We start from the raw sequence: 15146 nt of genomic DNA, 5'->3' as shown, positions 1-15146 counted from the left end.
GTCATTCAGATGTGCATTGGCAAACTGCAGACGGGCCTGTACATGTGCTGTCTTGAGCAAGGGGACCTTGCGGGCTCTGCTAGATCTCAGTCCTTCACGGCGTAGTGTGTTACCAACTGTTTTCATGGTGACTATGGTCCCAGCTGCCCTGAGATCATTGACAAGTTCCTCCCTTGTAGTTCTGGGCTGCTTCATCACCGTTCTCATGATCATTGCAACTCCACAAGATGAGATCTTGCATGGAGCCCCAGACCGAGGGAGGTTGACAGTTATTTTGTGTTTCTTCCATTTGCGAATTATTGCACCAACGGTTGTCACCTTCTCACCAAGCTGCTTGGCAATAGACTTGTAGCCCAGTCCAGCCTTGTGCAGGTCTACAATCTTGTCCCTGACATCCTTGGACAGCTCTTTGGTCTTGGTCATGGTGGCTAGTTTGGAATCTGATGGATTGATTGCTTCTGTCGACAGGTGTCTTTTGTACAGGTACTGTAATGAGCTGGGATTACAGGTAAGACCTCTCCCTTACAGCAGGTGCTTCTAATCTCAGCTCGTTACATACAGTGAAGATATCAGGTAGCCTGACATCTGGCTGGTTGATAGGGGATCAAATCTGGCTAGTTCATAGGGGATCAAATCTGGCTGGTTGATAGGGGATCAAATCTGGCTGGTTGATAGGGGATCAAATACTTATTTCACTCATTATAATGCACATCAATCTCTGACTTTTGTCTTCTGGGTTTCTGGGGTTTTTCCTGTTGTTATTCTGTCTCTCACAGCTACAATAGACCTACCATTAAAATTATGGACTGGTCACTTCTTCGTCAGAGGGCAAACGGGCAAATTCAGCAGTGGATCAAATACTTTTTCCCCTCACTGTAGGCCTTCACTTGGTATGTTGATTGATATTGGCTGCCTGTCTTGTGGCTCTTATTCTGCATAGTAGAAACCATTAGTTGAATACACATACCAAATGGTTAACTTTTGTCTACCGGCTCTTCAGGTCACTGTTGGGCAGTTTTTATTGAATAGCAAAGTGAGTGGTTAGCAGCACGATTGCCTGGCACGACTTTCTTCTCTTGTGACACTTTACCAAAGACTTTAGAAAAGGGATTTATGGGGTAAGGGAGTTAAAATTGCATTCAGAAGGCCCAGTTTCCCAGGGTATGCTGTGTAATTCTGCTTTGTAGAGCACAGATGAAAGCCTGATAGTGTGGATTACTTTGAACTCTGGATGGATTGGCAAGGTAGGATGAATCTGAATAGCATATATCTAAGGAAGAGTGATTACTTTTATAAAGAGTTAACTGTATCCAGTCTTTATTAAGTCCAAGTCTGGTAATATAAATGTGCATATGAATTCCAGCTTAGGGACGTTTAGCTGCATTTTCCCTTTGAAACGTTTTTGTTGAAATACTGCAACCTTTAAGTCTGTTATCTATGGAGGTTAAGTCTATTTAAGTCTGTTATTAACCAGGGAGGTTAACGATACTCCCCCGTTGAGCTGTTTACACCTTTACTATATGACTTGTGTCCATTTATTGACTTGTGTAGTGGTATGGAGGCTGCTTAGTTTGACCAGAGTAAATGGTAGAAGGCATTTTTTGCGCATGATAGCCTGTATCACAGTAGGGTCCCCAAACCTTTCAATCCTGTGGGCACCTTTGGAATTCTGCCACAGGAGGCGAAGCCAGCAGCAAAATGGCTGCCCCAGGAGGGGGAGCTAGCAGTAACATATCTGGGAGTGAACTTACGCATCTGTTTAACAGGATGCTTTTAAAAATGAACATATTGTTTTAAAATATTTTATTGCATACACAGGTTATTTTTGGTCACAAAGTGAAGATCCTTGTGCTGTGGTGGCAACTTCTGCCAAAGCAACATTTTTTTGAAAGTCTGCATGGCCAATTAGATCTCCAGTGGCCAGTCAGAAACACTGCTGGGCAAAAGCCCCATCTAGTCCTACCCACTCTCTAAAAACACGTGGTCGCCAAGAAATGTGTTGGCGGGTGCCACGTTTGGGACCCCTGCAGAAGAGGATGTGCAGGACAATGAAACTTTGATTGTGTGACTAGTGAGTTAAGTTGGTCCTTTGATACTTCCACTTGAGTGGCTATGAGGATGGAGTTGGCAAAAGGGTTGCTGGGGTTAGTTGCTGGATTTGTATTTTGCTTGGATGGTCCATCGTTTGCTGGGGATCAGCTTCTTCAGATTGGCTGTCTGTCTGGAAGGATTGGCATCTCCCAACCCTTCTAGGCCCATGAGAGGAAAGGGATAATCTTCAAGGAGACATTGCAGATCTTTGATGATACGTTGAAGTGGTTTTAAGTGTGAACTGTTTGGAACAACTAGGGGCATTCTGCTGGACTTGTCCTGTAGAAGGTGACTCCCAAGAAACTGTCTAAGCTTGATAGTCTGTCCATCTCTCTAGGCAAGTACTTCAGTTTTAAGAATGCTTGGTGTAGATCTTACAGATATTCATCGCTGACCAAGGGGCTGGTACAAATGTGATTGTTTCTGTCGGTTTGGCTGTAGACAATGGATTGTATGGGTAGACGGCATGATCACTCTAAGGATTTATTTTGAGCCAGATAAATCCTAGTATTCGAAGCAGTGAAATTGTTGGTTTGCTGTCCAAGCCCCTTCATCATGGAAATCGTGTGTCTATTGGCTTGGTAATATTGTTACTTTTACAGTTGCCACTAGTGAACCTCCTAATTGCTTCCAAATGCTCGCCGCTTGGTTTCTACTAAAATCCCTGGATCCCTTAACTTCAACAAAATGCAGAGCTTGCTGTTCTAGACAAGTCGTTTCATTATGGCTGAACTTGTTCCTACTAATTTGTATTATGACATTCCCCTCCCCCTTCTGCCTTGTTATCTTGGATCACAAGAAAAAACATTTCCCAAGCCAGACATAAGGCAAGAATGTTTTCACATTTGTACGTTTTTCACATTTCTGGCTGCTGCAAAATTTATCATGGGTGTAAAGTCTAAACTATGAGTTTTATTAACATCATATTTCATATAGATTTTTGGAAGGGCATAGCGTCTTCTTCCAGCTTCTGTATCTGAAATTTATTTCCATAGTCATCTCTTAAATTATTTATTTATTTATTTACTTATTTATTTTTGTTTTGTATCCTGTCCTTGCTCCCTGGCCAAGGCCAGAGTTGCAACTAAGTAGTGGGCTCTAGTCTTTACTAGAGAGTAGAAATGTTCCTCTTCAGAGCCAACAGTTCTCTTTCAAAGCAAGGTGGGAGGTACACTGGAAAAGTAGGAATCAAATATATATCTTGCATTGTCTATATACACTTACATTTTAAAGTACTTAAAATAAGCAAGAATTCAAAGTTGGTTTCACAAAGTCTTGGGCCTGTAGGGGCAATGTTAGGCTCACTGCTCTAGTCCTCTGATTCTTTTACTGCCATTTCTAGCTCAGAGTAAGATTTAAGTATTAAGGACTTTTTAAATACCTAAAGTTTAACCTTTTAGGATTATCTAACGGGTTAATTAAGACATTAGATGCTTACACCTGCTCAATAAAAAGAATAAGTTGTTGATTAGACCAAGATGTCCTATTGATAGGTTGACCTCTGGAACAAGGAGTTGACCTGGGAGCTTGACACAATTACTCCCTGGTTGCCCTCTCTCAGCTGTTAGAGCCCCCGTAGCTGAGAAAACCAAACCAAAACGAACAAATAGTAAGATAAATACTAAAATTAAAAGGTAATGCATTAATTTTAATAGAATAGAAGACAATAAAATACAGGAATTAAAATAGAAGCTATATATACATGTCAGTTTAATAAAACATTCTGAAACAGAATAAGGGCAAACATAAGGATCACATTCAACATCCAGAAGAAATTCGTGGGGTTTTTTTGGGGCCTATTCAGCCTTCTTCAGTGGTCACTAATAAGTTGCTATATGCCTTCAGTCTATTTATTACATAAGATAGAATAAAGCTGACCAGGCACAGAAGAATTTTTTTAAAAATTTATTTATTTATTTATTTGGATTTTTAACCCAGCCTCAATCCCCGGCCGAGGCCGAGCTACAAACAGTCATGGAATGGGTTAATATAAAACCCAGTATTTTATATATAGTGAATAACCATTCCAAAAGGTATGATAACGTTCTAAAAAGGAGGGATGCTGGTATATCTAATATCCTGTGTACCTTTCTAGGCCTGATCAGTGCAAACCATTTCTACATGGTGTGTATAGCAACAATGATAATCCTGATCATGCTGCCATATGAACTTACCCAACCACTGAAGTCATCTTCCAAGACCCTGCTTCAGGTGCCACTACCTTCTGAGATTAGATGGCTGGCAAAGTGAGAGAGGGTACCAAAACTATGGAACTCTCTCCACTGGGATATTTATCTGCCTGTCTATCACTGTCTTCTGCCAGCAGTTCTCTTTAACAGGGTACAGTTACACCCTTCCTCTCAGGCACTGGCTTTTTAATGTAGACTTTAAACATTTGAGAGTGAACTCTCTTCTGTGCTTGTGTGTACAAGTTGTGGTAACCAATAGTCTTGGCCTTTTGACACAACTCTTGATAAAGAACAACTGTAGCACTCCCCCCACCCCACCCCTGGTCCATAAAGATCTGGATTTTGGACTGAGGATAAATTCAGACACTACAGTTTAACTACAGTTAAGGAAAATGTGTACAAACCCAGCTTGCTACTGTGATCGCACGCCTTCTCCCCCTCCCTTCTTATTCCAAGAATCCTGGTTACATATGATGTAGGAATACAGGCATATGAGGAAACTAAAGTTAGGTTCAACCCCCCCCCCCCCGGATTCTAAACTTGGATTAAACTTGGGTTTCGCATCCCAGTTATTGGTGGGGGGACAGCAGAGAGTGTGCCAGCTTACTCTAGTTAACCTTCATGCCCACATTCGTATCTCACTGGTAATCAGAGTAATCTCACTGGTAATCTCACTGGTAATTTTTATTTTTCATTTTTTTAAAAAAAATTCACCAAGTCTCAAGGCAGATTACATAATGCAAGACTGCAATCATAAGGATGAGGAGTAAACAATGTAATAGGAGTAGATTTGCAGAAATCTGAAACAAGGCATAAATGTTAAATGTGTCATGTTAATGCAAGCAAAAAGTATCTCAGTAGAAATATAATGCAGAGAGATAATTCACAGTTAATGCAAGCAAAAAGTATCTCAGTAGAAATATAATGCAGAGAGATAATTCACAGTGGGTAGCCGTATTAGACTGTCTGCAGTAGTAGAAAAGGGCAAGAGTCCAGTAGCACCTTAAAGACTAACAAAAAAAATTTCTGGTAGGGTATGAGCTTTCGTGAGCCACAGCTCACTTCTTCAGATACAGCTAGAATGCAGAGAGAGAGAGAGAACATACAGTGACAGATAATATGTATTAGCTGTATAGATCACAGTCCCATTCCCTTTACTGAAGTGTCTTCCTGAATTATTCAGTTATAATGCAGCCCAGTTTCCTTTATAAAAATGCCCTCCAAAACTGTTCTGTTTTTTTAATAGTTTGTGGGAAGCCAAAAGTGTGGGAGCTTTCCTTACCTACACAGGCAGGCCATTCTATAGGGTGGGGAGCCACCACAGATAATGCTCGTGTTCAAGCAGTTGATCTTACCCATTTGCAGGGAGGCAGCTGCAGAAAGCTCTGGTCAAATGAGCAAAGTTGTCTTAGGGCATAGGAGGAGTGGCAGCCCTGCAGATATAACGGTCCAAGGCCATGTAGTGTTTTGTGTGTGATAGCTAGTACCTTGAATTGAACCCTGTAAGCAATGGGCAGCCAATAGAGTGGCTGCGGAATGGGTGTAATATGCACACTCAACCTAGTTTCTGATAATAACTGAGCTGTGGCCTTTTGTAGTAACCGGAATTTCCAAGTTGATTTTGAGAGGAGAGTTACATAGAGTGCATTACAATAGTCCCATCTCAGTGTTATTGTGGTGTGGATCCAGGTGGTCAGATCAATTGAGTCAAAGTAGGGGGCCATCTTCTGGACTAGATGAAGTTGGAAAAGAGCATTTTTTGGGAGCTCCGTTAATTTGCTTCTCCAGCAGTAATGCTGCATCCAGTGTAACTCCTAGGATCTTAAGCGAGCCACCAAGAGTCAGCCGGACCCTATCAGAAGTGGGAAGCACAATGTCCTGCAAGACCTCAGGCTTCCCAGCCAGCATCAGCTCGGTCTTGTTAGGGTTCGGTTTCTTGGTGTGAGAAATAAAGGGGGAGGAGTGAGGTACACACATGAGCCCACCAAACTGGGTTCATACACACTTCTCCTTTGTAGGTCTGCAGAAATCTGAAACAAGGCATAAGCGTTACACTTGTCAAGTTAATGCAAGCAATTTAGAATTAGTCTCATGGTTATATGCACACGAAAATATTGTAGTGGGTCATCATGCCACATAGACCAATAGCCCTGAGAATTAGATCTGATCGTTTAATCTAGTTTTAGCACAAAATCATTGAACATGTTGTCCTGAAAACAGTTTCTGTAGTATATAGTATGTGACTGCTAGAAAATCTTTCTACAAATTGTCTTTGAAGTGTAAAAGGTACACCTAGAATGGCTTGTTTGGTGTAGTGCGGTCTGGTTCTGTCACTTTTGGTAAAGTTTATGCTGCATTACAAGACTAGGGTCTCTGGTAAGGATTATATTCTGTTTGATTAATTTATCAAATTGTTTAACCTCAGCAGCAGCCTCTTAATTCACAACATTAGATTGCGGCTAGAATGCTACAAGTTTTGATAGAAAAATCAGAGCAATTAATCAACTAATGCTTTAATTGTAGATTAAAATGTCCTGTAGATTAAATTCCGTAGATGAAAATGAGCCCCATGGGCTCAAGATTGCTTAAGGCAATTTTATCAAAGTATTTAAGGTCTCTGAAGGGTTCACAGTCTACGTACTAAGCACAGATGGCTTCAGGAAACACAGCACAGCAAGTAAAGGGACAGTTACTTCTTTATCCCTAACATCATTTTGTTCAACTTTACTGATCTAAAGGCATTTTCAGTCGTTGATGGATTTATTGTTATATTTATATATGTGTGTGTGTGTGTGTGTGTGTTTGTGTGTTTATATATAATCCCCTACATTATATTCTTTTAAAAATATTATTTCTGTGGTATTCTCCCCCTCCCTCCCATAGACTTGAAAAGGCATGTTTTCCTCTTCATCTATTCTTAAGAGAAAGGAGAGGCTTAATTCTCACGTGATGCATGAATACAGGTTTGTCCACTATGTTTAAATATGATGTAGCCCTTTAAATTGCTTTTTAAATTCCTTCCAGTGTCGTCCCTCTTTTAAGAGAATCCATTGGAATTTTGATGCAGCGAACACCTCCTTCCTTGGAAAGTGCTCTGCCTCAGTGCTATCAAAGGGTACGTTGTAACATTTCCAGCTGTTTGTGCTTGGAATATACACCTAGCTAATTCAGCACTCGAATCTGGGCCTTTTCACTTGTCCTCCAAGAAATGTGTATCGTTTTTCTTAACAACTGATCAGAACTATTTCTTGTCATGTACATTTTTATCTTGGACATGCCCATAGGTATAGAAGCTCCTTACAATTCCCTGAAGTGCTTCTTTAGAAACTTTCTGATTTACCAGCCTTAAATATCCTGCCTCCTTTTGCACACCAAAGAAAGGGTAGACTACAGAATTCACATGTTCTCAGTTTTCAAGCTGTATGCATTAAAGTCAAAAGATGTAGACTTTTTCTCCTTTCATACTGGCTAAAGATAGTTCAATAAACCTGCCACTAAGGCATAGTATTTAAAAATAATGGATTGTATTCAGCGATAAGTTCACATAAAGGTTGCATATCATCTCCCTTTCTTGTTACCATAGCAATCCCTCCCAGATCCTGGAAAGCTGATTCCTGGATGCATAGGTTGGTGAGCTGCAGTGAGGAGGGGTGGTCCTTTTTCATTAGCCCTATTCCACGTATGGAAGAGGGATTTCAACCCTTTCCCCCTTTTCACTGTAGTCCTCCAATCTATGTGGCTGTTACCACGATGCCCGGGATCAGCTTTCCTAGGGTTGAAAGGAACTGCTAGGAGAAAGTGGGGAAGACCTGTGAATGCCTTTCACTAATGGATTGTTAGATCCAAACCTGAAGTACTGCAAACGTATGTACAGAATGAAGGGCAATATCATGAAGGACTATGGATTAAATGCTCAGTTTTACAAGAGAATGGTTCTTTTTCTGGAAAACTTAGAATTGTTTGCTACCTGTAGTCTTGTTGCCAAAATAATTTTCTTGTGAATAGGATGCTGTATAGAATAGTTGGCCCTGACCTGGATAGGCCAGGCAAGCCTGATCTCGTCAGATCTTGGAAGCTAAGCAGGGTCAGCCCTGGTCCCAGATGGGAGACCACTAAGGAATACCAAAGTCACTACGCAGGGATAGGCAAGGGCAAACCACCTCTGAACGTCTCTTGCCTTGAAAATGCTACAGGGCTGCCATAATTGGACTGTGATTTGACAGCAAAAAACAGCAACATAGAACAGTTGAGCCTTGGGGACTTCCGGTAGAGCGCTGGCCCGAGCACCATGTCCCTCGGGGATCTCGCTGAGGGAATCCAAGAAACGTTCAAATTGGGGTTCATAAGGCACTCCGCCCCAGTCCTGAATAGCGGACTGGGATGCAGGATCACCCCTGCAAGCCGTGAAGAGCGGTTTTGACTCCCATATTCTCTGAGAGAGTTTTTAAGCCTCTCGGATGTGTGGATGCTGTCCCACCGGCTACCGAGGGGATTTCCATCGCCATGAACGTCTCTTTGGCTCCAAGCTTCGACCTCCTCTATCTATCATCACTTAAATAATAATATTTTTGGAATAAAACCTCATCTTCTGAAGTCTGAGTAAGTTACAAGAACTCTCTTGTTTTTACCTTGAATCTGAAGTCCCTAAGGACCGGGAAAATCATCTATGCAATCCACGTTTCTCCGCCCAAAATATAAGTGACTTTGTAATTTAAAAAGCTACTAGATAAATCGGCAGGAGCCTTATCTACTTGATCTGTACTTAGACATAACAAACGGGACTTTTGAAAGACACTATAATTACCAATCAGACCCTGAGACGTCGAAAGGGGTGGGAGTAAACAAGAAAAATATCTTTGGATCTTTCCGGCTTAAGAAGGTCCTCCAGCCACGTTTGCACTGGAACGATCTAATTTGGAGCACCGGAAGACAGCAAGGAAACATACTTGCTGCTTTTCAAAGTATCCAATACCTAAGACCCAGCACCACCGAGATCGGAGAGGACAGACTAATTCAAAGGACCGGAAGTGAGTCTCCCTCGTGCAACTGCAAAATAAATCCTACCACCCAGGATCATAGAGAGGAGACGACGAAAGGTCCACGAATCAACAACATCCTGTCTACTTCCTACTCCACTGCCGAGCTAGAGCGTCACTAAAACTTCATGGTTTGTTGAAACTTTAACTCCCCTTTTTATTACATCGGGAAAAACTTAAACTGATTAAAGTTGGCGGATATACAAAGCAAATAGAATTGGGCCCTGCCACTTCACTCAAAAGACAAACATTAAGGATATAAGTTTTGACTTTGTTTAAAGATTGGACTTTCAAGCATCACTTTTTTTGTAATATCAAAAATTTTTGGAATCTTTTTTAGAAATAAATATGGATGAGATGGAAAAAAATACAGGGAATGCTAGCTAAACAACAGGATCAGATAAGTAAACGGCAAGAAGAAATGTCACACCAATTGACTCAATTAACTGGCATCCTAACCAACTTTACTCAATCTATTAATCAAAAACTGGACATTCTGACAAGTGACATGAAAAATATAAAATCACAAGTGACTACAATGAAAATGGATATGGGACAAATTGATTTACTAATAAAAAAGACAGATGAAGAACAGAAAGAAATAAAGAAAAAACTGGATATTCAAGATCAACAAATTAAAGCTATGTATTCCCAAGAAGAGATTATTAAAGACCAACTTGCTATGATGGAGATGAAAGTAAGAGAATCTAACATTCGCCTTCGCAATTTGCCAGAAGAACTAGGTGACACTAGAGAATCAATTATAAAATCATTGGCTGACTTAACTCATATAAGTGAACAAGATTTGAACTATGCAATAAATAGAATATACAGAATCCCTTTACCATCCAGACTGGAAAAATCAAAGGCTAGAGATGTTAAGATCTCCTTCGATGACAATAGGATGAAAGACATCATTATGCAAATCTTTTATGATAATGCTTTGTCAGTGAAGGGAAATCCATTGATAATATTCAAAGATATCCCTCAACATTTGATGATGAAGAGAAACATGTATAAAGAGTTCACTGTGATACTGAAGAGGAATGGAATAAGATTCTCCTGGCTATTTCCACAGGGACTTACTTTTACCTACAAAGGGGTCAGAACTACCATCATTTCACTGAAAGATACTGAAAATTTTTTGAAATGTTATGAGCAAGATTTAGTCAGCCCTGTGCTAGAACAGAAATAAGAACAAGAAGAAGGGAAAGAAGCTCCATCTTCGAAACCTGGACAAAAAGGAACAGATGTAAAAAACTCTAGAAGTGGTGGAAAAACTAAAATTCATGGCAAGAACAAATCTAAAAGACATTGTACAACCGATGGGTGAAAGAGAGACTCGGAGAGCTTACTATGGAAATAAATAACAACCAGCAAATTTTAGTTATTGTTGATCTAATCCTTTCACTTTAATGATAATCTTTGAAAATAACTCTTCTACTATTATTTTAAGCTAAAAGATAATATGTAATTGTTATATTTACTATAGTGGTAGAAAATAGAACTGAAATTACAGTTTGAAATATGCTAGTAGGATTAGAATTTTTAATACAAAAGAGTGTACAAATTTATAGCAAGACGGAAGAAGATGAAGGGGAAGTCTTTTTATTATATCATATTATTAACGATGAACTTTTCGACAATATTGTTAAAATTCTTCTTATGGTACCTATTTATAAAATGTATATGTTGTTGAAAAGGTTTTCCTTACAGTACAATGTTTTTTAAAAATAAAAATTTTATTTTAAAAAAATAGAACAGTTGAGCCTTGGTTTGGCAAAAGAAGTATATGTATGTAGTACATCTGTGTGACACTTCATATACCACTATTTTAAAATCATAAATTAACACCTGTGTCAGGTAGATTGGTGGAGGATGCCTGGAAATGGTATTGGGATGGCTGAAGGTCAATAAAGCTTGTCCAGGCAAGGCTGGAGTGCTGTTGATCAATGAAAAAGCTTCTTGAGGGCCTTTTATGTATTCTCAGTTTCCTTGCGTCTTACTTCCTGTTTCTTCGAGGGGGGGTTCAGTTATGCACATGCTTTGCTCCCTTTAGTGGTCAATTCAATATAACACCCATTTTTATGAAGCACAAAAAACTGCTGATTTGAACTACAGGGAGAAACACTTCATTTAAAGCTGTGTGATGTCGAATTGATCATCAGGTGGAGCAAAATGTGTGCACAATTTTTTTAAAAAGCCTGAAGAAAGAAGAAGTTAGACATGAGTGTTTACTGGTCAATGACCATAACAATTAAAAAAGTAAAATAGAAGCGAGGGAACTGAGAATGCATAAAAGGCCGTGGAGTTGGCCTGGCCTTGAGGTGGTTGCACTCCCCTGAAGGGGCAGGTTCATGGCCATAGTGATACATGAGCTTATTGCATCTAGATCAGATTATGCTGCTTGTTGGGCTACCTTTGAAAACTGTCCATTTGGTCCAAGATGTGCAGCCAGGGTATCGTCAGGGACAGGATGCAGGGATTATATCACCGTTGTGCTGAGAGATCTGCACAGCCTGTCCACCTGTTTCTGGGCACAATTCAGTGCTCTGGTTCTTTCAAGCCCCTAAATGGCTTGGGCCAGAGTATTTGAAGGATCCTCTTGTACAGTCTAGATCACCAGTTAAGATTCTTCTTACAAGTCCTGCTATCTGTGTCTCTTGCCTGTACAAGTGAGGCAAATGGTGAGGCAAATGGTGACCAGAGGTGGGAGTGTTCAGTGGCAGCATCTCACCAGTAGAATGTCTTTCCCCTCGAGGCTCACCTACCTCATACCAGACTGTCCTTCAGGGGCCAGGCCGAAATATTTTGTTTTACTCAGGTTTTTAATTAAGGGGTTTGATATTTTAAAATTGCTTTTGCAGTCTGCTTATATCCTGAAAACTGTTATGAGAATCATTTTAGGCTGCTGTCTTTATGCTCTGGGTGGGTTTTTAATAATTTCTTAATTTCTAATGATTTTTCTTGTATTTATGATTTTATCGTGTTTTATTTTTTAAGCCCCCATGAGCAGGTTCCCTGGAGAGGGGGCATAGGAATTTTCTAAATAAATAAATTGCTTTAAAAACTAAATGCCACTTCTGTGTTTCAGGTTCAGCAGCTGCAAGGAGTTTATAGTTTACATGATCCTCATTTTTGGACCCTTTGTACTGATGTTTACATAGGGACTTTGAAACTGTTTGTTGCTCCAGATGCTGATGCAAAGTGGATTCTAAGCCAGACTCACAACATTTTTACTCAGGTATCACACTGGTTTATATGTTCACTGTAACTATAAATGGAGCAGTGTCTCTAACTAGAAAATAATTGTTTTTGTGGTGGTGGGAGAGGAAGGTTAACAAATTACAGGACTAGATGATTTTTCTCTTGTAGCTTCGAAAAGCCTGAGTGGGACTTTTAAATTTAATTCTAGCAGTTGGGGGTGTCTTTAGAACTTAGGTGTGTGTGTTGGAGCACACTTTATGGAGGCATTTAAACAAGAAAAATATCCTCACTTTTATTATACTGAGAGTAACAGAGGGAAATGTGGTGTAAAGCCTAGCATTAGATTCTTGCAGATCACTAACTTTGAGGAACAGCTTTTGTGAGACATGGGGGCATTGTCTGTGGGGGTGGAGAATGGAGGCAAAGAGGCTAAAGGAGAGGTGCATGGCTTTAGCGAAAGATTAGAGGGGTTGGGGCACTGAGGCAAGAGGAGGCTGCTGAGGGAAGCCCCTTCAAGGGTGGCAAAAGTAGTCTAAGTTGCTTACTGGCTCAGGCCTCAGGGGTTTGTCCTGCTGTGGCTCTTGCTCCCCTGCCTGAGACTAGGAAGAGAGGGGGCTTTGTTGGCCAAGGCACCCCCCCACACACACACAAACACTGACTGGAGCAGGTAGCCAGTCGTAAGCTGCTCAGCTGCTTCCTAGCCCATTTTAAAACAAGCATGGCATGCAAATGAGCAGAACAAGGTTGTATTTGTAGAACTGTTGTCTAATGTGGTTTGTTCTTCTGTATTTCCAGGCTGGAATAAGGCAACTTTATGTACAGATTGAATATGCCGCTATGTAGCGCACATCTTACTGTTCCCTTTGGACCAAAGCTTTCTGGTACTGTAATGGTGTAAGACTTTGTACTTTCATTGGAACCGATAACCCCCTTCTTCTCTGCATTTCTCCAAACTGAACAGAGACTGCCAACCTTTGGCTACATAAAGAGAAAAAAATGGAAAGCGTATGGACCTGAATCTTCATGAGCCCCAAACATTTGTGGATTATTTGCTGAGTTCCAGCAGCAAACTTAATAATGTGGTATTGTAATCATTGGTTATGCTTTTTCCAAAGCTGCTGAAGCTATTGCTCAATCCCACAAAGCCAGTGTTGTTTTGGGGAAGGGGGCTATAAGGAAATTTTATTTTGCTCATGTCACAGTGGTTGACATTCTGCAACCTAACTGTATGTTAAGACTGTTTGTACTTTTGCAAACTTAATGAACCAAACCATATTGGGTTTTAGTGCCTTTCTGTCAAAATATCTGCCAGCAAAGATATGGAACATTGGGGGATTTTTATTAATTTTTATGGCTACTACTTGTACTCAGTAGACTTCTTGCTTGTGATTGGTGTGATTTATGTGTAATTGCATAACGCTAGCTATTCAACTTCCTCTTGCTATTACATTTTAAATTTCCACCGAGGTGACTCTTCAATTTTATAATACAAAGGTGAAATGATTTCAGGAAGTTTGTTTACAAAGTGCTTGACTACCACAAAGTATGACCAGACTGAAAGTGCCTTGGCTCTCTAACAGTAATGTAGAATTACTGTGTTTGGTCATTACACTAGAGGAAAACCTGCAGGAATGTGATGCTACCACTTGGTCTTTTCAGTTTTTCTTCTTTCATATGCAGACTTAATAACTTGTGCATAAGCTGTGCTGGAAAGGTTATTATTTGACATGTTTTTTTTTTTTAATGCACTAGAAAAGGGTGCTTTGTATGTATCACCTCTTCCTGGTTTCGCTGGCTGAGGAGGGGGTGCTATGTCTGGCTGACTTAATTGGAGAATGAAGGTTTTATAGATGCTGGCCAATAGATGATAAGAACTTTGGCTTCCATTTCCATGGTTGTACCTAGTATTAAAAGCATTTCTGTCGATCAGCTTATATTTAGCCAGAATGTTTGCCCAAGAAATTCCACCAGCCCCTATCTGCAGCAGGGCCCATAGTTATGTGAACATTATCATGGAACATAATTGATTTTGCCCAATCATAGCCAGTGTATTTTGGAGTGTGATATGAAATTTAAACCAGCCGTAGGTTTTCCAGCAAAACCCTATGGCACTTAACACCGGACAAGTCTTCTAGTAAACGTTTTTATGATTCAACCAACATCTGTTCAAATCTGCCATCTTTCATGCTTTGTCTTAATTTGGGGGTTCTCTTAAACTTTACAGGAGCTCCATAAGAGATATTTTCCATGAGTTCATCCCTTGACTTCAGTGAAATGTTTAAAGGCCCAGTGGGGTTGGTGACATGAGTCATGGCTATGGAATCTGTGCTCTTTTGCTAATGGAACATTTAAAGTTCACCTCAGACACAGAATAACAAGGATCTCGTGAATGGTTTTCTTTGTATCTAATGTTGAAACTGATGGTGGAAACTGGAGTGTGTGCTAGGAAGCACTTTTTACTAATCAGAACAGCTGCGAAGTATTTTTTTAATTAATGGAAATTGCTCCCCTGATTTTTCAAAAGGCTGTTTGCCCAGTTACATGGAGTAATCAAGACAAGGTTGCATTAAGAAAACCCAAACTTGCTGTTTAATGTAATTGTTTCTCCAAAATACATACATTG

General features: G+C 40.2%; 1 protein-coding gene across 1 annotated transcript in view; it reads left to right on the top strand.

The window, feature by feature from the left end:
• SLC30A7 (solute carrier family 30 member 7) overlaps positions 1 to 14106 on the top strand; it is a 40773-nt gene extending 26667 nt beyond the window's left edge. The window contains exons 9-11 of the mRNA XM_056844427.1: positions 7305 to 7395; positions 12411 to 12560; positions 13319 to 14106. Of these exons, the coding sequence (XP_056700405.1) occupies positions 7305 to 7395; positions 12411 to 12560; positions 13319 to 13366 (289 nt within the window). The 3' untranslated portion in view covers positions 13367 to 14106. The remainder of the gene's footprint in view (positions 1 to 7304; positions 7396 to 12410; positions 12561 to 13318) is intronic.
• Positions 14107 to 15146: the final 1040 nt, after the last annotated feature.

The sequence above is a fragment of the Euleptes europaea genome, chromosome 2, assembly GCF_029931775.1.
Source record: "Euleptes europaea isolate rEulEur1 chromosome 2, rEulEur1.hap1, whole genome shotgun sequence".
Lineage (NCBI taxonomy): Eukaryota > Metazoa > Chordata > Lepidosauria > Squamata > Sphaerodactylidae > Euleptes > Euleptes europaea.
This window is presented reverse-complemented; position numbering and strand designations above follow the sequence as displayed.